Source organism: Mandrillus leucophaeus, unplaced genomic scaffold, assembly GCF_000951045.1.
Source record: "Mandrillus leucophaeus isolate KB7577 unplaced genomic scaffold, Mleu.le_1.0 Scaffold100, whole genome shotgun sequence".
NCBI lineage: Eukaryota > Metazoa > Chordata > Mammalia > Primates > Cercopithecidae > Mandrillus > Mandrillus leucophaeus.
Genome location: NW_012098099.1, coordinates 3330697 through 3356964, shown reverse-complemented (window position 1 = coordinate 3356964; position 26268 = coordinate 3330697). Strand labels below are relative to the sequence as shown.

Genomic DNA, 26268 nt, shown 5'->3' with positions numbered 1-26268 from the left:
TCCCCTTGGTACTGTATAGTGAGAAAGTCCTCTTGAGATCCGGTTATTTAAGTGTGTGGCACCTCCCCTCTCCCTGTCTTCCTCCTGCTGTGGCCATGTGAAGTTCCTTGCTCACCCCTTGCCTTCTACCATGATTGGAAGTTTCCTAAGGCCTCCCCAGAAGCAGAAGCTGTGATGCTTCCTGTACAGCCTTCAGAACTATGAACCAATTAAACCTCTTTTCTTTATAAATTAGCCAGTCTTAGGCATTTCTTTATAGCAATGCGAGAATGGACTAATACAGTGTCCCTAACACAGACAACTTCTGGGGTTTCATCTGAAATCTCTCCTGCAGGAGTCCAGGGAACACAGAAGCCAGGCAATTTCCATGCCAAGGATTCTGTGACCAGGGCTTATACTTCATGGTCAGTAAGTATAAGCTTGGGGAGAGAGTGGAGTGATACAGGTTAGTGGCCTCCAATGCCACTCCACCTCCTGTGTTTAGAAATCTATATTCTGGCCAGGTGCAGTGGCTCACGCTTGTAATCCCAGCACTTTGGGAGGCGAGGCAAGTGGATTATCTGAGGTCAGGAGTTCAAGACCAGCCTGGCCAACATGGTGAAACCCCGTCTCTACTAAAAATACAAAAAATTACCCAGGCATGGTGGCGGGTACCTGTAATCCCAGCTACTTGGGAGGCTGAGGCAGTAGAATTGCTTGAACCCAGGAGGCAGATGTTGCAGTGAGCCGAGATCATGCCATTGCACTCCAGCCTGGGTGACTGAGCAAGACTCTGTCTCCAAAAAAAAAAAAAAAAAAAAAATTCCACATTCTGAGTCGCTACGAGCTAAAATTAATAGCCAACATCATCAATAAATGTTTGATAATCTGCCTAGCATCAAAGTGCTATAGATGTATAATTTTACTTACCCCTTACGGCTATTTGATAGAGGAACTAACATCATCCCCATTTGAAAGAAGAAGAAAGAGAAGCACAAAGACATTGAGCAGATTGCCCGAGGCTACCCAGCTAGTGAGTAGGGAGCAGGGACTTCAGCCCAGCTGATTGTGTCTTTTGAGAAATATTACCTCCCAGTTCTAATGTGGTTAGAATTCCCAGAAACCCAGATCTGTAAATGTCTGCATCTGACTATTCCAGTAGCAGAGTTGCACATGAGACAGGCAGAAGGATCGCCAAGTATCAACTCAGGGATCTTCTAGCCAAACGTGGCATAGTCGAGTACTCTCTATTTGTTCCTTCACTTTCCAGTTCTGTGGAACTGTAAGTTCTTTCATATTTTCCCTTATAAAGTTAACTACTTAAATTCACTCATCTGTATCCTATTCATTGTCAGACAAGTTTAAAGGGAGTATGGTGCTGGCTCCTGCACTGGGAGTGTCTGCTCTTGAACCTGTGATGACATCTGGCAGGCAGTTGTCCATCCCAGTCTGAGGTCTCACGTAGAAGTGCATCTTTTTTGAAGGGATTAAAAATGTCATGTTCTCATTAATCTGTGTAAATCTAAATGGAATGTTTTGATGGGGTGATAGGAAACCAATTTCAGCACAGTCTGCTTTGAATCCCTATTTTTAAGCACAGAACCAGTCACCAGATTTCAAATCCATTTACCAAATACCAAAAAGCCTTCCTTTCTGCACTCGGAAGGATGATTTTGTATTAAACACAGATGGTCATGCTCCCTAGGGAGCTCAACTCATAAATTTATAATCTAGATGCTAATATTTTTTTTGTTCAGGAGGTAGTTCATTATTAGAAAATTGGAAAAATTTACAGATACGGGACTAACATTTTTTAAACAACAACAACAACAACAAAAACGCTGTTAATTAATACATCTAGAAACAGGATTATTCTGATAGAACCCATCCACTTCAACCTAGTCGGGAATTCTCATGACGCAGTAGACTAGAAGGTTAAATTGGTGCTAGGAGCTAGGTTGTGAGGGATTCTAGCTGGGCAGCAGTAGAAGCATTGGGTGTCTATTTGCCATTTCCCATCCCCAAACTTCTGTGTCCTTTGCCCAATGTCAAGTAAGTAAAAATCTTATAAATCATCTTTATGGGGGCAGTATATCCCAAACATTGATTTTTTCCAAAGGCAATAAAGACTTCAGGGCATACAATCGGCTCTCTGACTAAATGAGCTCCTGGATCCCCTAATCCTGTCCTCCCACTTTACAGATGAGAACTTGGGGCCTTGAGAGGTCATGTGTCCTTCTAAAGACACCTACATGGTTCATTAAAGGACTGAGAAGCCTAGCACCAAGTCCACTCACTCTGGCTCACTGCTTTTTTCCTACACAATCTTAAAGAACAATAGTAGCTCCCTTTTCTTGTTGTTTATTGTTGCTACATTCATAATCACCTCTCCTCCTCACGAAAGGCCTAGGAGACAGGCATTGCTATCCCCATTTCGGATAGGGAAACTGCCCAAGGTCACACAGCTGGACAGGTGCACAGGCAAGACCGCACCCACACTGCCCGGTTCTGGGGCTATGTCCTTGCCACTGAGCCCTGTGGTCTTCTTGGAACACCATTTACTCTGACATGATACCTGATGCAAGGAATGCGATGAGAGGAGGGCATGAACTCATCCTTCAGTGGCTGAACGGGAGGGAGGAGTTCCCTCTTCCACTGCTCTCACTAATAGGAGGCTTTCTCTGTAACTCAGCCCTTATTATTCTGCCTATTGTCCTCTCCCGAGGCTCAGCCTGAAATTCACTCTAAGAGCTTCTCATCCTCTGTGAAGAAACTGCATTTTCCTTCCTCCAGGAAGTTCTGCCTTCAGAAGTTCCTCAATGTGATGTTTAATGGTGACATGAGAAACACTTCCAATTTACTGAATATGCAGCACAGGACAGTTAAAGTAAATGGCCGGGGGATGAGTTCAGCTGATAAACACAAAATGATTTTTGTCATTAGTGGGTGAGCTCTGTGGCTGAGCAGGGCATTCAGCAGGTTTCAAAATATCTGCCAAAGTTTCTCCTGGGCCATAACTGGTGTTCTTAGTATAGTTGCTAATGCCTGTGCTTGCTCCTGCCTCTTCTTCAATCTCTTTGCCTCTTCCCAAATCTTACTTTACAGTTTTATGTTCTGGCTGTTTGCTTCTAGGAGTGTGTGGTATGAAGACTCTAGCTGTGCAATCAGCAGCATGTCAAGAGAGCAAGAAAACAGTCAAGGGTGCTTTACTTGTCCAGGAAAGAAACAGCTAGACATGTTTCCCACCTGTTGAGTCTAGTCTTTTGACATTCATTTGGATTTGACATTTTGAAGTTAGAATTTATAGAGACAATTCAGAAATCTGTCTTGAGAAATTATGTAAGTGATGCTACCCTATCTTAGTTCACTTACTTATATCCCCATATGAAATAATTCTGTCCTAGAAGAGAAGCAGTGTGGGGGATTTGACAATAAGGGCCATCCACGCTGAAAGCTTCAAGATCAAACCCAACAGTGGGTGCCAGCTCTCCTGCACCAAGGGGAGTCATTAAAAGGAAGGGTCCTGGAGCTGTGGAGTTTGAATTCTTGCTCTTCTGTGACTTTGGGCCAGTTTCTTAGCCCTTTAGTGCCTCCATTTCCTAATCTGTAAACTGGGCATAATCCTAGTAGTTACTTCCTAGGGTTATGGTGAGGATAAAATGCATGATAAAGTAATGCATTATAATAGGTATTGGCCAGAACATAGATCTGGAAGTCAGAAGACTAGAGTTTCAGAAGCACCTGGCACATGGTAGGCTCATATACATGTCAGCTATTGTTGACACCACCACTAGCAGTTTTGTAGCACTAAATGGCAAAGAATGGCTCTTCATTTCTGTGGCTCTTCTGGTAATTGTGGACTTTGATTCTCTCTGGGTGTGCATGGGAAGCAGAAATGACCTGGACTGCTATTCCTGTCCTGAGTACAATGCTGCATGGCCTACCCTTAAACCAACACCACACCCCTGTGATGCTCCAGGGAGGAGGCCACTGTTTACCCTGTCCAGGTTTGGAGTGTCCCCAGAAACAATACCTTGCCTCCGCCGGGCGTTGAGTTTCCTAAAGCAGGTCCCTTCCACGAGGCGGTTCAGGCGTTGCTGTTTGATCAGCTCTAAGATTTCTGGCTGAATCTTCTCCTTTAGTTCCCTGTTAGAGGAAAAACACATTCCACAGCATGCCTTGAGAAACAGAGTGTGGCTTGGTGGGCATCATGGGCAGATGGGCAGGGGAGAACAAGTGCATCTTTTCATGACCGTCTAATACCTCCAACTTGGCGCTTTAGAGAAGTGTTTATTAAGAGTCAGTGGCCAGGGGCATAAGTACAACACCACAATAGATTCTGTGACATTTACAGAATTCCACAAAGCACCAGTCACTTTACTGATGTTTTTCTGGAGCTAAGTGTCCTGAGAAATTTCTTCTTTTACTTTCCAAAGCCACAGATATAAACTTACACAAAAAATCCATTCAAACTTACACTAAGACAATCAATCCTTGGTCAACTTTTTTTCCCCTGTACCAGGTAAACTCTGAGACTGTATTTGTGATGATTAAACAGGCTTATTAGGCAATCACACGATTACTATTCCACAGCAAACACTGTATAGTGAGCAAACCACAGGACCACTTTTGCTTCGAATTCCATCATTCACAAATGGGGACAACACTGTCCCAGATTCTAGCCCACAGAGACTGAGATAATCATGGGATAAATGAAAGATTATTTGCATCTTGTCTCAGGCTAATGCAATATAATTTAGTTTGAGATCCATTATGCTGCAAAGATATCATGATAGAGTGAAATGGTTTTGTTTTTTTTTAGAGCAGAAATTTTTATCACAGGAAATTTTACATAGCACCCTAGCATTTGAGTCTAGTAAAGCCAAAACTATTCTAGTTGAAGCTGGACAGAGAGACCTAGAGCCCATTCCTCACAGCAGTGTTCTAAGAAGCACTGGCCAGAACATAGATCTACAAGTCAGAAGACTAGAGTTTCAGTCTAGGCTCTGCCCCCATGACTAGCATTTCACGTAGCTCATCTAAGTCTCAGTTTCTTCATCTATAAAATGGGAATAAGAATCTTTCCTGCTGTGACTCCCAAATGAGACAGAGTACAAGTCTTTATTAAGCACTGAGCAGGAATGTAAGGCACAACTGAATTTGCTTTGGTGACATTCTCTCCTTTCCTCAAGCCAAACAGTTCATAGGCCTATATTACCCTGTAGTCAAGGTTCACACATTCATCAGCTTCCACCTTAACTCTGGACCTGCCCTGACGCTGAACTGCCAGCAACCTGTTCTCACATGGTGCTCCATTCCAAGGCGAGAAAGGGACTCATGCTTGTTGGGCACCTACTGTGAGCCGGGTAGCGCAATATGCAGTTTTAGCTCATTTAATCTTCCTCCCCTCCTTCCTGAAAATAACATCTTTTGGGGAAGGTATTAATTTCATCATTCCCATCTTACAGAAGGGGAAACAACTCACAGAGGTTACGTGTAGAATATGGGCACAGACTTAGGTTTTCCTTGTGCAAACTGCTTTGATTTACTCATCAGAAAAAAGAAAAAAGTTACATAAAAGGATAAGGCCATCTAACAGGGTATTCTAGTACTCCATTAACACATTTTTTTGAGGCTTAAGTGCCCTCAAACATTCTCTCATTTGATACTGTTGCAACTGAACATCTATAAAGCATAATATGGAAATTCAGTCCTAATAATAGTTTGGGACATTTGTAAAGTCTTCCCTGTACAGGTCTCTTAGGGTCTCATTTCAGACTTTCAGATCACTAAACTATTTATTATCAGCGCTTAGCTCTTCTAAAATGGACTCAGTAAATTGCAGCTTTGATGAACCCTGCACTGAGTGGAAAAGAAAGCTGGTATCTGCCAGGGAGTTGCACACAGCAATAAATCACTTTATTTATAAATCAACTTCCAAGTCCAGGTGACCGGGCGCACACAAAGACATGGTACCAGAGGATGGAGAAAATCTGGGAGAAAGAGTTTTGGAATTTCATCAATTCTTAGGTTATAGATATATATATTTAAATAATAGTTTCACTAGGCCAGGGTTGAGTTATTAAAATGGAGCGGAGGATGCAGTGATGAAGACCAAGAGAAGGAAACAATTGAAGGAATTCTGAGTAATCTTAATTGATGCTTTATGACTTTTTCGTGTAAGACCCAGAGGTGCCTGCCACAACACATTTCATCATGGAACCATATTGTGAGGATGCACTATCAGAATAAGAGAATCTGCTGCTACAAGAATTACTCCTTTTTTTTTTGTTATAAGCCCCCAAGGACTCCAAAATGTGACCAGGCAACGAAGGAAACGAGACAGCTCTTTCCTTCTGTTGCACTACCTGACTCATAGCAGGTGCCCACCAGCTCTTTCTTTTTCGAAGCAATTTCTTCTTTCCTGGCAAATGGACTCAGTAGCCGTAGAATTCACACACATTAAGAAAACATAAGTAAGCCCTACAGTATATTTCTGTGGCTGATATCTGCCCTCTGGGGTAAGCCAGGTAATAACTTCATGGGCTACAACTGGCTTTTGAAATTCTGAGCTTGGGGTCAATCAGGCCAGAGCTATGGGTTTACTAGCTTTGCTTTGATAAATATCTTTCTCATTCTATCCAAAGGCCTTGCCAATAAATAAAAGGAAGAAGGTTAAAGGAGAAAGGATTTAAAGAGTGTGTGAAGAGCAGTTCAAAGTCTAGCACTGTTTCTGGAAAACAATTTCAATTTCAGGTCCAGTAAGGCCACTGCTATACACAGAAGGCAGACAGCACCATTAGACTGGTGAGATTCCTTCTTTGACTTGGGGCCTGCCCTACTGAGCAACTACCCACTGTCCATCTCTCTGCTGAACCCCAAGCTCAGCTGTCTGACTGTCTAATTGGACGTCTCGTAGCTTCATATATCCAAAGCCGAACTTCTGATCCCCTGCTCCACTTGGTCTGTCCTTTAGTTGTTAAGGCCCAAAACCAGGAGTTCATCCTTGACTTCTCTCTTTCACTTACATCCCTAGATATTTCCTAATCAATCAGGAAATACCTTTGTCCCTTCTCTTCAAAATGGATCTCATTTTCAGTACACTATAATCATTTCTCATCACCTCTTGATTGGGTTATTAAAATAGCTTTCTCATTGATTTCCCTGCTTCCAAAAACTTGCTTTCTTAGAGTCTATTTCCAATACAGTAATAGAGAGATTATTTAAACACCTAAGTCACATCACATCATTCCTTTGCTCAAAACCCTCCAATGGCTCCCCAACAAGGCCTTGTGTAATGGAGCTCCCTGCACCTTTCTGGCCTCACCTTCCATTGCTCTCTCCCCCTCAGTTATTTTGCTCCAGCCACACTGGCCTCCTCTTTATTCACTAAACACCCAGACCTCTCCAACCTCAGGGCCTTTGCCCTGGTGGTTCTCTCTGCCTGGAATACCCTTCTCCCAAATACCCACATGGCCTGCTCCCTTAGTCCCTTGCAAGTCTGTACTCAATTGACACCATCCTAATTAGAGAGCTACTCTAACCAACATATTTAAAACTGCACTCTATTTCTCTTATCTTGCTTTGTGCCTCCACTGCATGTATCTCCTCTTAACATGCTATCATCTTATTCACCGTGTGTATTGCCTTTTTTCTCCCTACTAAAATATAATCACTGTGGGGGCAAGAAATAGGTCTGTTCTCTTCACTACTGAATTGCCAACACATAGAATAGTGTCTGGCACGTGCAGGCGCTCATTAGATATTTGTCAGCTGTCTGAACACTGAACATTGTATAACTGACCAGACTGTCTCCCTCGCATTAGTTATGAGAAAGCTCTGAGTGAAGCATGTGGCAGATCTTTAGCGAGGATGCAAGTTTGCAGGGTAGGCATCAGCTTTATTCCTGGCTTTGTTTGTTTTTGCTTTTCTTTCCCACTGATTTCTGTTATACTTTCTAAGACAAGGGAGAGGCATATATTAATACAAATACATGCACAGTGTCAGTTTTATCATTTACATATCAACAGTATCACAATTTGTTAAATTCTGATTACAGGCTAGTAAGACAGAACATTTCTTCAAGTGAATATTAAGGCCCGGGCATATGATAAGTGCTTTTCATGCATTACTTTGTCAAATCCTTATGACAATCCAGTGATGAAGACACTTTGACACTTTTGATATCTTCATTTTTAGAGATGAGGAAAGCAGGCTTAGAATGGATTACATAACTTGCTTACAGAGCCACACTTGTAAATGACCTAAGGTCAGTCTGATAGTAAACTGGGTCGAAGTTTTACACATTTTGCTTCACTGCTTTCACTGATGTTTGTCCTTGCATCTCCCCTTCCTTTCCAACATAGTGTTAAATGATCCATTTTTGGACTATTCAAACTTTTTATGACCATTAACTCCGATTAATTGTGTGGATGGACTTATCTTCCTTGGTAAGTTGCACTAAATAAGACATAACAAATACCTCCTCTTTGAAACAATTAGTCAAGAGGTAAGAAATAAAACAGAGCTTCTTCAACCCACTGAATATATATTCCCCAAAATATTTATTCACATGGAGTTTACATTTTTCTTCTCAGGAAACATAACCATTTTATAACAACAGGGTGTATTAACAGCTCAAGTGGTCTGCATGGAGCTGAGGTTTGCCACCATGCTGTGTGTGGCATACACAGAGGCAGCAGGCAGCCTGATGGCCAGTGGGATTCCCCACTGGTGGTCAGGCACCAGCCAAGTTGCTGTCCCTGTCTGCAAAATGAAAAGTTTGAACTGGATGGCCTTAAGGGTGATTTTCAGCTCAAAAATCCCAATATCCTAACCCTCAAGCTTGGGTTAGATCCATCTCCTCTGTGCTCTTCGTGTAACTAAGCACTGAGCCCAGTCTACGGTAAATCCGCCATCCCTAATCCTAGACTGTGACAGAAGGAGACCAAGTGTCTCTGGGTCTCTGCCTGCCCCCAGGACCTTGCGCAGGGCCTGGCATGTAGGAATTGTTCAATATATGTTTGTGAAATGAACAAATGAATGAAAACAAGCATACATGGTCTACTCCTCTATTCCTTTCTCTTAGGTGACTTGGGTTTATTGTGTGAGCCATTTTGGCAGAAGTTAGACTTCATGTAACCCCATAATGAATTCCTGTCTAGTAGATCACTCTAATAGGCAAAACATACCGCAGCTACCCTCTGCCGGTTTCAGAGGTTGGGGTAAATATCAAACTGGTCCCTGGCCCTCCTGCTTAAATGCTGTGGCTCCTAACCACTCTCTGTGACTTTGCTGCAGCTACAGATATCAAGACCTCCAGTGGGCCATGGTACTTCTCGGTCCATGGCCGAGGGATGATGCAAAAGCTACATCCATGCAGAAGATTCCCTTCATATTTGGATTGTTTCAAAGATAAGAGCATCTTATAATACAAGGGGAAAGAAACTTCAGAATGTCACAGTCAAAGTCTTAGGAAGTGAAGATATAAAGCCAAAGTAGGAGTAAAATGTTCGCACTTGCCATGAGGTTAACAGTCTTAACTTGAAAAAAGTCAAGGTCAAACATAATTCATCAAATGTAATTCAGAGTCACTTGCCTTTAACGGAAGTGATTCCGCAAGTCTCCCTTCAGGTTTTAAGATTTATTATCAAAAGCATAATAAAGTGTCCTATGTTTATACATCTGCTGAAACATGTTATGAAATCCAGTACACTGTAGGCCCTGGGATGGGGCAAGGAGCCATTGTCCCTCTTTGCAGGTGAGAAACTGCATCTCTGAGGAGCCAGTCACTTATCCAAAGTGCATCCTGCTTGGTGTTTCTAGCTGTTACCGTCTTCTGGCTGAGGACCAATGCAAAACCCCAGCAGTACCTCTTGTCAAGGCTAGCTGATGCTTATGCAGGTATGACTTAGGTTTTGCAATGATGAAACCAAAGCACCTTGGAAGCATTTTCCCTCCCCAGCTGACTGACTTCATGCCAACTAGTCTGCAGGGTTCTACTCCACAGTTTCTAACAGTGCTTCTTAAGATTGGAAAACAAATGTACAGATATTACTGCTTAGCTATTGTCCTTTTAGACCTGTGCACTTTTTAAACCTCATTTCAGTCTCTCACATTGCAAAGAAGCTTGGGCAGGGCAAACAAAATATTAGCTGAGGGGTCAGTAGACTTGAGGCTCAGTCCTGGCTCCTCCACTTGTTAGCATGGTGCTCACCCCTCCAGACTAGCGTTTGCATAGGAATAAGACCTGCCTATCCTAGCCTTTGCATGGGAGTAAGGCCTGCCCATCTCACAGGGATGTGAAGAAATGAAATAGCATGAAGGGTGCTTTACAAATTGCCAAGCATTAGAAGTGTCAAATACTGGAGGTCAACAAACAAAAAGGGAAAGAATCAGAAACAGAAAGAGAGCATGTGTGCGTGGTAGGGGAGTATAGCCTTCAGAATTAAAACTATGTTACAAGTTGGCTTCATGCAAAAGCTCAGAAGCTGTGTCCAGTCTTCTGAGGACAAAATGAGAATAAATATCAAACACATACGCCTCTCCCTATTTTTTTCCTCTTTAAAATTGACCCAGCTCTTAGAACAGGACAAAGGAAGGGAAACAGAGCAGTTCTAAGAAAAGATGAAGCAAGCAAAATACCCTTCATGTGTGAGTTCAGAACATTTTAAAGATTGGAATACATGAAATTTTGCAATGCTTGCAAGTGGCGTTTCTTGCAAAGTCCTGTGAAGGGGGGCATGCTGCCTCCCCACTGTAGGACTGTAGGTTCATAGTCATGAAGGCCATATAGCATGCTGCGATGCCAACCAGTGCCAACAGGGCAAAGAGGAGGTAGTTCACTCTCTTCCTCTCAAGCTCTCACTCCCACTCATTTGGACTCATGCTACTTTCATTTTCATATTGCTTTACCTATGGATGGGCCTCACTCTGGCTGGCTCGGAAGGTCTTGCTATTCAAAGGGCACCCGCATGAAATATAGTTTTACTGGACAAAGGGAAAAAAAAATTGTTCCAAGTGTTGGAAAAGGTCCAAACTTTTAAGCTACAAATCCCTGGAAGACTTGTCACTAACGGGGCCAGTTCCTGGTTTAGATCCATTCTTCCAACACCTGGCCCACTCCACTCAGCCCAGCCCTTCCTCAAGGAGCTGCTGAGACTCCCCTAACTAAATAAGAGATCCCTCGGAATGTCTTCTGCTGACCTTCCCTGAGGAGCTCACGGCACAGCCCAGCTTCGTGATAGGCGATCATTCGAGAAATAGTGGGTTAGAGTCTTTTGGGAGACAGAGGTCAATACGGGGTAACTTACAAAATCGGGCGGGACTGGAAATCTTCCTGGTTCATCCTCTCGGACTGGCGGATTTTCAGGATCTCAGTGTAGCTCAGGTTCTGCAGTTTGCTCTTGAACTGGTCCAGGGAGCTAGGCTTGGTTGTAAGTGCTCTCATAACCTGCTCCTTCACCACCTGCATTACCTGCAGATGAAAGGAAAACCATCATTTTCCTGGGGGCTGACCTTTCCCATTCAGAAAAGTCTTTCCGAGTTAAGGGCTCCCTGCTTCCCTGGTGCCCTTTGCATGCATGTTCAATATGAACCTTGAGCATGCTTTTCCAAAAGAGTAAACTTCCATCATGCCCATCTTTCATTTTCTCTTGTATTGCTGGAACACAAGAAAGGAAATGGATTGATAACAGGGAACTGGTAGGGTGGGGAATCTTGGGGTGGGAGGCGGACTCCACTTGCTTGACATATTATGTGACTGCTGCTGACTCAACATTGTAAACAATGCCAACTCAAGAGTCAGGAATGAACGAAGGCCAAGCAGCAGCTAGAGCCCTGCATAGTAATTATTTTTTTCCAGGAGAAAATCACTGAGATACAATTAACTGTGGAAGTTTGGTTGGCGCTGCTTCAAATGAATGTGAACAGATACTCACACCCCCCTCTCCCAGACTGCTTTCCCCATGTAGTTAGGGCCTGAGTGTTCATACTAATTATGCATTTGGAAATGTACATGTGGTATTGCCTCTTTGAGCCAGGCGCTAAAAAAAGAGGTTTATTAAATTAGAACAGACATATCCCACTGGAAGCTTCAAGAAAAAAGAAGAATATGGTAATTTTCTGCCTCAGGACAGGGCTAGCCCACAAGGAGACAATTAACCACTGCCTCTATTAATGTGGGTTCATCTTCATCAGGATGCATACAGCAGGAAAAGACCAGAAAAAACACAGAAGCATCTCAGAGTGGAATCTTGCTGCTTCTTTTTTCACCCTCCATTACAGATGATAGCAACAAGTGATACCATTTATAGGAATCTATGTGCCAGATGCTATGGTAGGTGCTTTATCTATGTTTTCTTTCTTTAGCCACTCAAATCTATGAGGTAGATATTACCATCAACTCCACTTTACATATGAAGAAACTGAGGCTTTGAAACCTTAAGAAACTTCAAAATCATACCATTGGTCGTTAAGTGGCTGAGCTGGGATTGGATATCAGGATTGTAAACACCCGACTATGCTGCCACCCATGCCACCATTCTTCGTGTCATTTGGGAACTTAAAAATAAGGCAAACGACAGATGCACCCCTGCTATATGTTGAATTCTGTGCTAGGCAGTTTGCTCTTTATCACCTTATTTAATCCTCCCTCCAATACAGTGGAGGTGCCATTACCACTATGTAAAAGAAAAGGAAACTGACTGAGAAAGGATTGATGACTTGCCCCAAATCACACATATGTAGTTGAATCCTAGGATCCCAAGCAAGCCAAGAGGATGGATTTGGCATAGACTAGATGTTGAACAAATATGCATATGATGTATTTCTTGCCTTCTATGAACTAATGGTCTCAGAAAGGTGGACATGGCCAAGGATCATTACAGTAGAACTGCAGAAATGATAGAGATGACAGGCTGATGGACTTTGTTGGTAGGTGGATAGGCTTTTCATTGAAGACATTTCATGGGAAGGGAAATAAATGAATAATCTGGAACACCACTGTGTATCAGCTGCTTTGAACCTGGCTTGCGTCTGAATTGGAACTAGTCACATAAGCATTGTTTCATGCCCCCAGCATAATGTCATACAGGCAAATTTCCAGTTGATCTTTCACCAGATCTTTTTTTTTTTTTTTTTTTAATATAACTTAGGCAAAATGCCAAATTTGGAGTGCTTGACAAATTTGGAAATTGTGACCATCTAACATCATGTGGCATAAATGATTAAATTTGGTCAAGGTTGAGCTATAATACTTTGCTGTATCATATGAGGGGCACCATAGGGGGTGCTGCTTGGCCCACTTAGAGAGGCCAAGGAGCCAAGGAGATCATTATTGTTTGCCAGTGATATCTGGTTTTCTTGTGGGAGGCTGGACATGATGAGAGACTAAGATAATAGTGATAAGAATACCAAAAATGAAGATATGATTTTCAAACAGAATCAGGTTAAAGCTAAGAGTTTTAGAGCGATCTCCACTCCCCTCATTTTACAGATGAAGAGGGTGATTCCCTCATGTCATGTGTTTCTTAAGGGTATGTCACAGAGATAATGGTGATTACACCACATCTGCCTAGACACAGCAATGAGCCAAAGTGGTCACGTGACCTGAGCTGACCAATCAGCATCCTTCCCCAGACTTTTCTGTCTTGAGGCAGACCCGAAGCATGCTCTCTTTCCCTCAAATTGAGAACTGTAAGACTATGTCCCTTCATATATAGGAAAGGGGAAGATAATGAGACCAATGCCAGTAGAAGCACACAGAAGAAAATAGATATGTGTGTGTGTGTGTGTGTGTGTGTGTGTGTGTGAGAGAGAGAGAGAGTGTTAATAGTTAAGACTTGTTCAACTGTAAAGGTGATTCAAGCCCTGCATTTGGTTGTTTGGTTACAAGAGCCTTTTTTTTTTTTTTTTTTGGAAGATGGCTTGGATGATGGTTTGACTGTTCCTGTCACTTGCAACCAAAGAATCCCAACAAATACATACAGTGATGTCCAAGAGGAGGACCAGCTGTGGGGCTGAGATTGCCCAGGGAAAGGGAGGAGTAGGAGAGGGAAGATGGATAGAAATAGCAAAGTTAATTCAACAAGTGACTTTTAAAAATCGCCTGCATTTACAGGCTCATGAGTGCACCTCTGCATGGAAATCATGATGATCCCTTATGGAATGTGGGGAACTCTTTAACTCCTACTTCTAGATTATGCTTAAAATCCACTCCTAGAGCCCCATTCCTCTAGCTTAAGACTTTGATCCTTGCTAGATGCAAGAATACATAAATAGAACAATCCTTTGAATTTTCCCCAAATCACTTATACTTCAGTTTGAAGAAAGTATAGAACTTTTCCTAAGACTAGGTTGATAGGGAGAAAGAAAAAGCAGGCACCTGGCCCCAGAGGAAGGGATATAAGCAGTGGGTATAAAGCACAGGACAGAGGTTGGTGGAGTGAAAGACTAGCTTCACCTACTTCACTTCACAGTTTTGTTGGCACCAGCCCTGAGAAGTTCTATGGTCACTCTGCATGTCAAGGAAAATAACCTCAGTGAAAGATATCATTCATGTTTTTAAGAAGACAAAAGAGTTACATAAGTCAAACATTCCTCTGTGCCTTTGCAATTTAGCTACAAGGTTTACAACTGATAGCTTCATGTCTCTGTTAATGTTTTGCATGTGCAAGACATTCACAAATCAAGACATTCACAACCACCATCCTTAACTCTACCTTCCTTAGAAAACATCACACCTTTTACCATTTGTTTGAAAAACCCACAGACGGTGTTGTGGAGGCATCAGAAAATCAATGGAATTAAGCTTTTAGTTACAGTACGTGCTTTGCCACAGACATCAAAGAAAGTACACTCTTAGAATCTGCATTCGCTGTTGGTATTGCCCCCTCATTCAATCGATGTCTGGACCCTGTCAGTGGTGTGTTTCTGGAGTCTTCTTAGCCCATATTCTCTGTAATAATGTTACATATTACAAAAAAAGTGAGAGTCCCACAAGACATCTGTACTTCAAATTGAGAAATCCTTTTGGCTCCTTGGAAGACCGGGTTAAAGGTACGAGCATAGGAGGTTCCTAAATGGAATCAAGCATTCTGGCAAAGTCCACCTATGTCCCTGCTCTCATTGTTGGTCATGTAAATGTGCTCCTGTGTTTTATCACAAGACCTACTGAGTCTACATGTGCTCCTCATCCAATCAGTTCTCCCATCCTGCCTTTAACCCACAAGCTTCATCCAGCATCATTTATCCATTTTTTTCAACAAATGTTTTGTGAGCACCTAAGAATGATGAGACACTGCAGGCCTTGCGCCGGATGAGCTCTCAGCCTGGGACAGTGGAAAGACACATACTTGCTTCACCCAAGGGAAGATGTGATGTCACAGGGGAGCAAGGGGTCAGGTGTTCACTCCACGAACACTTACGGAGGCCCTCCCAAAGGGCTGAGGGCATAGCACCAGGACTTTAGCCGGGGCTGGTGGAAAGGTCACATGCAGACAGGCTGAGGTGCAGGGGAGGGGCCATTCTTGGTGACAGCAGCAGCCTGAGTGAAGTCTTGGAGGGGGAAGGAGAACATAGCCGTGGGTGGGGAAGAGTGTTCGGCAGTTTTGTTTAGTTGGAGAAATCAGGTGGAGCTGCAAGGTGTGGTTGAAAAGCAAGCTGGGTGGCTTTGATGGCTAAAATGAAAAATTTGGATTTTTTTTTGTTTGTTTCTGTAACTAAGGATATGTCACCAGAGGACTTTGGGGTCTGTGAAGGAATTTGATAATATAAAGTATGTTGCAACGCTTATAAAGAAGTCATTATTTCTGCTCTAGCTGGGGTAAGGAGGGGATGTTACAGAAGTCTCCACAGCTGAGACAACATTTTGCTTGGAGGATGAATGGGAGTTACTCAGGTGAAGAAGAGGGAGAAGGGAATTCTAAGCAGAAGGACCAGCATGAGCAAAGGCAAGGAGGTAGGACGTACATGCTTCAAGCATGGAAGAAAACATGCTTTTGGAGTCTACATTAGTAGCTTTTGGCAAACAGACAGGTACTAGCTACAGTATGGCTTCTCAGCCTTTAGAACACCACACGTGATTTTGAATCCAGCATGCATGTTTCCTGGGGCTTTGACCTTGCTCAAGACACTCAATCTCTCTCAGATTCATTTTTACTATCTTTACTCATTTTTTTTTTTTTTTACCACTCCTAAACTAGGAGTACTAATCATTTAGAATTCAAACAGTTGTAAACTGGATAATGCCCCACATCCTTTATGGTACATACTGGATATCTAGCAAATGTAAGTTCCTCTTCCTAAGCCTTAGTTTGCTCATTGTAGAGTGCTAGTAATAATATGAAATTCACAGCATTGTGAAATCTAAAGAAAATATTATAGCCAAAGTACCTAATATACTGAAGAGAACATATTAGACACTCAACCAATGTCAGCTCCCTTACAATCCCAGAAGGAATTTACGTATGTAAGAAGCTTCTCCTGTAAAAATATTTTGGACAGGGTATTCCTGGGCCACACATGCATCAGCTGACAACTTGGTAGGAATGCAACTTCCTGGGCCCACCCCAGATTTACTGAATCAGAAATGCTAAGAGTGGCACCCAGCACTCTATGTTAACAGTTCTCTAGGTGATTTTAATGCATGCTCAAGTATGAGAACCACTGATTTCGGCAAACATCCAGCACCCCTTCTGAGTCTTCCATATGGCATCTACATCTTCCAGCGAGTCTTGTCATATCACCAGCAAGCAGTGAAGCTAGTTATTGGTGTACATTTCATGCTGTCTAGATTGTAAGTCCCTGGAGGGCAGGAACTATTTCTTACTTGTATGATGGCCCATACTACTTAATACAATATATTCCAGAGTGTAATATGGTTGGTATGAGCAATGCCAGAGGCTTTTAGGCTCCCACCTTTCATCTGTAGATTGATACAACAAGTAAGTCCTTAGCAGAATGATGAGTCTGCCAACAAGGTTTATAAAGCACACTTTCACAAAGCCAAAGAACAAAGCCTGTGGCCGTGGGATGGTGTCTTAGGGCTCCAGAGGTCATTTTGGGCTTCTTTCCAGGGAAAGAGCTGGAAGGCGATAGATCTACAGCCAAGTGAAGGGTTTCTGGAGAAGGTACAATGGTGTATGCTACTGGGCACTGCCACTAACAGGTGGTCAATACTTACAAAAAATGTACAGTTTACCCCCAATCAGTGGTGTCCATTAAATTGATTTATCTTCACGGTGGAGAAAAGGCTGTCTTAGGAAAAACAGATGCCAACCCAGTCTAGCTAAAAATGACTCATGTGGGGGAGACTTTATTGCTGGACCATTTTTCTTCCTAGGAATGTTCCTTACACACAACAAAAGGACTGAAGGCTCACAACAACCGAAGAATTGGAAAGATTCTGCCTGCAGAGGGGTCTGGGGGAAGAAGACCCTAAGTGCTCATGTGTGGGAAGGATAATTTCCCAGAGGCCAGGGATCGCTTTGGGGCTACACTCTAAGGGTACAATGTGGAGAAATGGCCTTGCCCAGAAAAAGTGTGAGAAGTGAGGGTACAAACTGATGGCTTACCTGGTAGGGGCAATTATTGATCCCTCTTTGGCCTACCTCCATATAGAGGTCTTTAAAATTGGGTCAGCTTCTGGAAACTCACAATAGTTTTACTTTATAGTTTTGCCAGATCAGGGAGTGGAGTACCTAGGCCAGGCCATGCATGCAGGACACTTTGCTGAGTGGTGTCATGCATATTAACACGAAGGAGAGAGAAAATAAAGGTGCTGTCTGGGCTCAAGGAGTAGCAGTTGAGGTTTCTGAATTTATTTTAGGACAGTGAGGCTTAGACAGGGGTTAGCAAACTTCTGTTAAGGGCAGATAGTAGTATCTTAGTCTTTGTGAGCCATATAGTGTCTGCTGCAATTACTCAACTCTACCATGGCAACTTATGTAATGACAGACAATATGTCAGTGAATGGGCATGGCTGTGTTCTAATAAAACTTTATTTACAAAACACAGGTGGTGGGCTGGATTTGGCCTGCAACAGTAGCTTGCCAATGCCTACTGTAAAATAAAAACAACACCTGGCTTTATAGTTAGGCATAAGTCATTTCAAAGTCTGGTTCTGTCACTTACAAGCTGGGCAAATCACTCAACTTCTCTGAACCTTGGTTTTCTTATCTATAAAGTAAGGGTAATAATCTTTAATTAGGATTAAGAGATGTAGAGCATTGTGCCCAATATGTTACGACGTTTCCTCTGAATCACAGTCCTAGACATCTTATCCAAAAAAAATCATCTCCTTGCAGCTTGCAAACAACTTACGAATCTTCACAAGATGACTCTGGGTGTTTTATAATACATGCAGCGTGGTTCAAGATTATATTCAGGACAAATTGAACAGAATTGGTTCCGACAGATTAAAGAGAGGTGTTTTCATCAAACAGTATTCTCAACTCTTGCCTGAATGGTTTCAGGGCTCGGAAGATGCTCTGGCCTGTCCTTGCTCTTTTCTGCCTCACCTCTCACTGTGGTTCCACCACTGCAGTCCCCTGGTGAAGGGGCTCCTCGTCTAGGGTCCTGTGGGGTCATCCTTAATGTAAATGAAGAGAAACTGCTTTGAAATCACAGCTCAGCCAGTGTGCAACCTCTGGCTCCTCTCAATTTCATCATGTGTCCTCAATTATACCAGATGAATTCGAAACACTTTGTTCATTAATAAATGCAAAAAAGCTTCTCTGAATTTCACAAAGGATGTGTGGTCTAATCTTGGCGTCCAGTAATAAGAGAACTTAGCAAGTCATTAACTTCTCCTGCCTCTGTTTCTTCAGTGTGTCCCTAACGGCCCTCTGAGCTCTAAGCTCCTGTAAGCATCTGCCCGAAGGGGTGATGAGACCTAATTTAGAGCCAAAGCCAGTGCTGTGCTTAGCATAGGCAGTGAGGTCCTTGTAAGTCTTCCTCTCTAGGACGGCATTACAACCCAACGAACACAAAGCTTATGGTGCATCCCATCAAAAATGAAGTTAAGTGCTATGAGAAAAACAATGGTCAACAACAGACTGAAACTTTCTCCATTGGTTTTATTCTTCCTGGGTTATTCTTGAATGCAAACCACTGACAACTCAAGTCTTGTTCTCTGGGCGCCATATACCTGGATTTGTGACCATATGTAACTCTGAGGGTGTCTTTGGTAAGCGATGGCAAGTGATGTAGCAGTGATCAAAATAATGAAACTTCTTGAGCTTGGGAACCTGTATGTTGATGAAAGTCAGGAATTTTGCTCTGAGGATCAGAGTTTTCAGGAGTGGTGTGATGTTGACTTTGCCTCTTGAATATCTATTCCTTCTACTTCACGTCATTCTCACTGACCTCTCCCTGGACCCTTGCCCTTCCTGGTTTAGCCATCAACCTTCTTACTTCAATTCTGCCCCTTCCAGCTCCTCCTCACTCCAGCCAGCTTATTTCCAAAATGCAAAGTGGATCATGTCATTCACCTGTTTAAACCCTGCAGGGGCCCAGCATTTCCTCTTGGGTGAAGGCCAGCCTCTCCAATGCATTGCCGTCTACCTTCCCATCTCGTAGAGACGTCCTTACCTGGCCGAGCCCTTGCACCCCACGATCTTGTCTCACTAGGATCCCCTCAGTGCTTGAACTTCACTCCTGTGCCTTCATTCTTGCCCTTCCTCCTACCCATGACTACTACCTTCCTTCTAGCCCCTGCTCATTTGTTAATCCTAGGCCTAGATGTTACCATCCTTGATCATTCTTCCTGACCTGCCACAGTTCCCCCAAAGTCAGGGTTCCTGTCCCTATTCTCCCATCACAGCCCTATCACAGCACTGACTGTACCATAATATGACCTGTGCCCTCCTTTATTACTATCTCATCTCCAGAGCCTGCACAGTCCAGTCACAGAGTAATGATTGAGAAAATATCTGTTTAATTTATGAATAATGGGCTCAACCAAATGACTACCGGAAAGAAACCGCCTCTAAAACCAGTGGTTCTCAACATTCACTATGTAACAAAATTCACGAGATGTCTATGCCTGGCCTCATCCCTCAAGATTCTGACCCTGGAATGGGTTCTGGACACGGGTCATGTTCTGCAAAGCTCTCCAGGGGAGGTGCATACGCAGCTGGGGTGGAGGAAAACTGGTCTGAATTAAGAAGCATAAGAAGGTAGGAAGGAGGAATGACTGCACTTCCAGGGAAAAGGGAGAAAGGGAGAAAGGGCCTGCACCCTTTCATCTGTGCTGCCCAATGTGACTTACAGATGCCAACCAGAGAGCCGAGTCCTCTGTGTGTTACTGCCCACAGTTCTCCTAAAACTTGGTCTTCAACTCCTCCCGACAGCATGGATAGGATTGGTACTCTCATTGGGGACAGTCAGATTGGTGGACAGGGGACTGTGCCTGCTCTCAGCCTGCTTGGGTGGGTCCCTTAGACACCACCTGCTACCTGAGGCCAGACCACTCCCCCTGGGCTGCCTCAGTGAGAGGCATGTGGAGGGCCTCAGGCTACCTGGATCAGGCACTGTGTAGGGACTGCTTTAGCGAGGGCAGCCAACGTCTTTCAAAGTAGCTCATACCTCCTTGGGCAGCAGTGATGGTCAGTGTTCCCAGAATCTCCATCAGAGCTGGGCAGCAACGAGTGCCCACCCTGAGCGGTCAGGCTTGCAGCTGGCAGCGTCCAGGCAGCGCCCGGGGAACCTGAGGACAGGCTGTGATGAAAGTATAAAAGGTGACTTTTCAAATATGCCTCGAGAGCCAAACAGATGGCACTGAAGCAGTTGGGAAGGGAGCTGCTCCCAGTGCTGCCACTGCCTTGCTTGGATTTGCAGCTTCTAATGAAACAGGAATGGATGGCAGGGGACAGCGATGCTCAGGCAGCTTAAAGCATCCTGAGAATCTGGTCATAATCCAAAATGGGAGTGTTGAGGGCCCTGGTGTTATACCCCTAAATAACTTGTTATGCAATGCCTTACCCTGCAGTTCGGCACAGGTGCTCACTGGGTGTTGCCCCACTCCTAAGACTCAGACACAGGCCATGAATAGCTGCCATGCACCTCATGAGAAAGCACTTTAATTTAGGGCTCAAGGCATCTTTATAACTGGTAAAAATAAATAGGTAAACACATTAACCAGCAATTCATCTTAAACTCAATTAGTGCTCAGTTGAAGAACAATGTTTATGTAAGCAACATCCTTCTCACTTTCTTTAGCATCTGCAGGGACCTGATGCAAAAGAGGAGACAGAAAAGGTGAGGTTTGGGGTCACCACTTTCTCTTTGCAGCCTGCTCTTGAGACAAGAGATCAAGAGGCAAACAGCCATGTGACAAAGCTGCTTTTCCCCATTTAAATTTAGCCCAATTGCTGTATTTCAATTTGATTCCCTATTTAAATAGAGAATCAAATTGAAATACAGCACTTGGGCTAAATTTGCTGGTTAGCTAATCGAAGGACCTGGTTGGACAACAGGAAGCTATTTTCACCAGTGTCTAATGGAGCCTGCCTCAGGCAAAGCCCAAGCAAATCACATTAGTGGGTGGCATTTAATCCGCAGCTTTAAATAAACAACATGTCAAGCAAGTCAGTTCAAAACATGTGACCTTGAGGAGACAGGGTGGGGGAAAAGCAGAAAGAAATAGAGTTGGTTTCTTGTAAAGAAGGCTGGAAAACTCTTTCACCAACAGGATTGGGAGAAAATGGCTATACATTTTTAATAATCATGCTACTGTTGGTTTTTCTAATGCCTGTTCAAATTTGTCCATACTTCGCCAAACATGGGGTGAAAACAAAGCCTTCTACAAATCATTCTGAAGTTACAAGGAATGACCCTCCCATATGGAAGGTCTCCTAAACTACATGGAGTAACTCCTGGGGTGCTGCTCTCTTGCAGCTAAGTTTTGCCTGTCCTTGGTGGGGAGGGGATGGTGGATTCACTTCCCTGGGAGCTCCCCCAAAATCAGGGGAGGAATTCCATTGAAGAAGTAACTGAGACTAGATGGATTTTTCTTTTCCAAGTTACACCATCATGATGCCAAAACACAAGATGCTAGGAAGGGTTAGCAAATCCTTTTTGTCTTTGTTAATGAATAAATGATACCCACAGGCATTCCTTTCAACATTCAGGGTGTTTACCAACAAATCTGATACTCAGTCACTGCCCCTTCTTCACTCAACTCATTGGTAAGGCCTGAAAAGGGGTCAATGGTCACTGTGATGATCTCTCATCAATGCCTGTGAATAAGCCCCACACACTTAGCTCTACCAGCATGTTTTGCATAAGCTGTTAAATAGTGACAAATGAAATGGGACAACCTGCCCCTCTGGAAAGGAGATTTGATAAACTTTTCTTAAGCAGACTGCTCAGGCAAGACCACAGGGGAAATAAGGTAGGAAAAGCAAGGTCTGGTTCCCATAAACCAGCTCTGATCTGCCATCAGGCAAGGATGGTGAACTCAGAGGAAATCAAAGACCACTCCAGCAAGTCACCCTGCGAGGAGAGTACAATCAACCAAAATGAAACTGTTCATGAACTTGCCTCAACAGACAGACCAGGCAGTGGAAGTGGCCACAAAGCTGAACTTCAGAGCCTACTCGTCAAGATTCTGTGATATATACAAGAAAATATTATGTTTTCACCCTTTTAGCACAGATCAAACTAACTGTCACATTTTAAGTGGCCTATTCTTTGTTGAGAAATTGAAAACACCATTTCAGTTTTCAAATAAATTCAGCCGAATTATTAATGAAATATTGTAAGAATAAATATGTTCTGATTGTCTACATTTTTTCTAATAAGTTGTTGATGCCTGGTATTATGTTAGAAGCATCAGAAGTATACTCAGGACTGTATTTGCTCAGCTAACATTTACCAAGATTAATATGTGCTAATGGTTGGGTGAGGAGGTGCTGGGAGCAGAGAGAATAACCAGACCAGTATCCACCCCTGAGAAACTCAAAAGCACTTAGGTGAGGCCGGGCACAGTGACTCATGCCTGTAATCCTTGCTACTCAGGAGGCTGGGGTGGGAGGATCACTTGAGCCCAAGAGTTGGAGGCTGCAGTGAACTATGATGGTACCACTGCACTCCAGCCTGGGTGACAGTGCAAGACCTCAAAAAAAAAAAAAGGCACTTAGGAGAAAGTTGGTGTGTAAACAAATTATAAGAGTAGATCTCAGTAAGTGCTATTATCAATACAATTTAGGGGCAGGAAAACAAAGTGATTATTATGCACACCACTGTTTATTTGCTCTTAGAAATCTATGTCCATTCTTACCCTATTGCTTTAACAACCATATATCTCAGAGTGCAGTGAAATTATTTATTCACTACTCATCTCCCCAGCAGGACCTTGAGCCCTTTAAAGGAAGAGACCATGCTTCATTTGTCTTTTTATGACTACTGAATTTTAAAATCCCTCATACTTGGAAAATGTCCCTTTCGGTCCAGAAACTGAAGGTCAACTAGATTGTATTTCTAGAGTTATGTGCAAAAAAAAAAAAAAAAAAAAAAAAAAAAAATTCTGGCAAGTCTTCATGAAGGCCAGGGACGAATCCCTGTGATCGTTTTAAGCAGAGGGAAAAAGAGGGTTGAGAGAGGAGCAATGATAGATTAACTCTTACTAACACACTGCTGTACCAATGTCCTGCTGTATTTCTCCCAAATGGTTGAAAATTGGGACACCCTCATAAATCCCCAGACTTTTTCTCTTCTATGACTGGTTATTACAGTGTTCTGGGGCAGAAGAGTGCTTTCCAAAGTGAAGTAATTGCAAGCCATTTATTATCTTTAAAGGGGAACTTGTCACCCACCACAGCTATAAAACTCAGACAATTAAAACAACCCAGAGTGCCCTGACTCTGCAAAACCTGGACAGTTCCTCAGTCGTGTGAAGTCAATGAGCCCAAGCTAGATCTGAAAAGGTTCTTGTGTTTCTTCACTCCATCCCTCTTCCTTTCTGCTCCTCTGTTCTACCCCTCACAGCTGTGAAGCCAGCTATTGTAATGGTTTCCAGAAATCTGCTGGGTCTGCCATGCTCTCACCCGAATGCAGTCCCTCTCCTTACTGATGAGTCCTTTGGAGGACACAGAATAGACAATTATGTGGCACATATCTCACCACTCCTCTCTCCCATGCCAATGGCAGATATCACTAATTTATCACGGCATTTCTTTTTTCTGCTGAACCTGGACTCTGTCTGCAAGTAGCCACCACCAATCCACTAAATTTGGCATTCACAGTGGCACCATCCTCCATCTCCTATATGGGTGGGCACTAGTTAATCTTACCTAACACATAGAATGGGTCAATAACTTTGGATCAGGTTTTCTTATAAGTCCCAATAAGCACTAACTAGACTTCCTTGAGGACTAAACCAAGTGTTTTTCGGGGCCTGAACTTGTGTTCTGTTTTATGTCCTTGTGAAAGTTATTTGATCCAATAGCTAAACAGAATTTCTATATCCCTTCCCATCTTGGCTGCTGAAGTCAATACTAACACCTCTGACAATAATGTGCTGGTTGTTGTAAGGACATGCTTATGGGTCCTAGAACAGTGCCAAGCACTCAGCTCAGAAGGAGCCTGTTGAATATTTGTTGAATAACTGAAATAGTGAACAAATTCTAGACCTACTGATGTTGAGCACAACCACCTTTTTCCTTCTTTTCAAATTTCAATGATTTTGTAACTAGAAAAAAATTTCTGACTATAATCAATGTCTAAGGAACTTTCTCAGAATTATAATTTGGTTGAAATTACTGAGGATTTTTTAGAAGTAATGTTTATTTATAAATCAAAAATGTTCTTGCTACTTGTTTATTAAAAACAAAATGATTTCCAAAAGGATATAATTTGTATTAGAATTTTGTTATATAGCAAAGCCAATACCATGTTTTGTTATTTTTTTTTAAAGATAATGTGAAAGAAGGGAAAAAACAGCATACATCTTGTAAAGTGACAATCAAAGTCAGCTTCAAAAATAAATAACTTTTAAACTACATAGTGTAATGGCAGTTCTCAACTTCTTATTTAAGAAGAGCATACATCTTATGTTGGACCTCACCATGCATCTCATCCTTGAATTAGAAAACGTATGTTTAAAAACTGAAAATGAATTCAATACCCCCCTTTCTCCCACCTAATTAGGCACAGTATCAAGTGAGTCAGGTGCATATAAAGCACCTCCTATCTGCTAGAGGCAACAGAATGCTGACTATTAGCATTTCCTGGGTGTTTACTAAGCACGGGCACAGTGCTCTAAGCTTGGAGTCTTTAAACTCATTATATCGTCACAAGAATCCTACCAAATAGGGACTATCCTTTTTTTTCAGTTGCAGAAACCAAGTCTCGGGGCATTTATACTAGTAAATGACAGAAGAGAGACTTGAATCCAAGTTCTGTAATTAGAAAGCATATGCTTTAAACTATTATAATGGAAACATGGAGCTGAAGTTGACTTCAGAATGTGAGAATTGAATCAAAGACTTTTTTTTTTTAGAGTTTTTTATTATTATTATTATACTTTAAGTTCTAGGGTACATGTGCATAATGTGCAGGTTTGTTACATATGTATACTTGTGCCATGTTGCTGTGCTGCACCCATCAACTCGTCAGCACCCATCAACTCGTCATTTACATCAGGTATAACTCCCAATGCAATCCCTCCCCCCTCCCCCCTCCCCATGATAGGCCCCGGTGTGTGATGTTCCCCTTCCCGAGTCCAAGTGATCTCATTGTTCAGTTCCCACCTATGAGTGAGAACATGCGGTGTTTGGTTTTCTGTTCTTGTGATAGTTTGCTAAGAATGATGGTTTCCAGCTGCATCCATGTCCCTACAAAGGACACAAACTCATCCTTTTTTATGGCTGCATAGTATTCCATGGAATGCTCATCATCACTGGCCATCAGAGAAATGCAAATCAAAACCACAATGAGATACCATCTCACACCAGTTAGAATGGCGATCATTCAAAAGTCAGGAAACAACAGGTGCTGGAGAGGATGTGGAGAAATAGGAACACTTTTACACTGTTGGTGAGATTGTAAACTAGTTCAACCATTATGGAAAACAGTATGGCGATTCCTCAAGGATCTAGAACTAGATGTACCATATGACCCAGCCATCCCATTACTGGGTATATACCCAAAGGATTATAAATCATGCTGCTATAAAGACACATGCACACGTATGTTTATTGCGGCACTATTCACAATAGCAAAGACTTGGAATCAACCCAAATGTCCATCAGTGACAGACTGGATTAAGAATCAAAGACATTTTTAACT

The 26268-nt window shown here is 42.8% G+C and overlaps 1 protein-coding gene across 6 annotated transcripts in view; it reads right to left on the bottom strand.

The window, feature by feature from the left end:
- The window catches only part of ELMO1 (engulfment and cell motility 1), a 597137-nt gene that overhangs the window by 30370 nt on the left and 540499 nt on the right, over nt 1-26268 (bottom strand). For all 6 annotated transcript variants that reach the window (XM_011972891.1, XM_011972881.1, XM_011972876.1 and 3 more), the window contains 2 exons: nt 11292-11455; nt 4013-4125 (listed from right to left, as the gene is read on the bottom strand). In XM_011972891.1, the coding sequence (XP_011828281.1) occupies nt 4013-4125; nt 11292-11455 (277 nt within the window). The remainder of the gene's footprint in view (nt 1-4012; nt 4126-11291; nt 11456-26268) is intronic.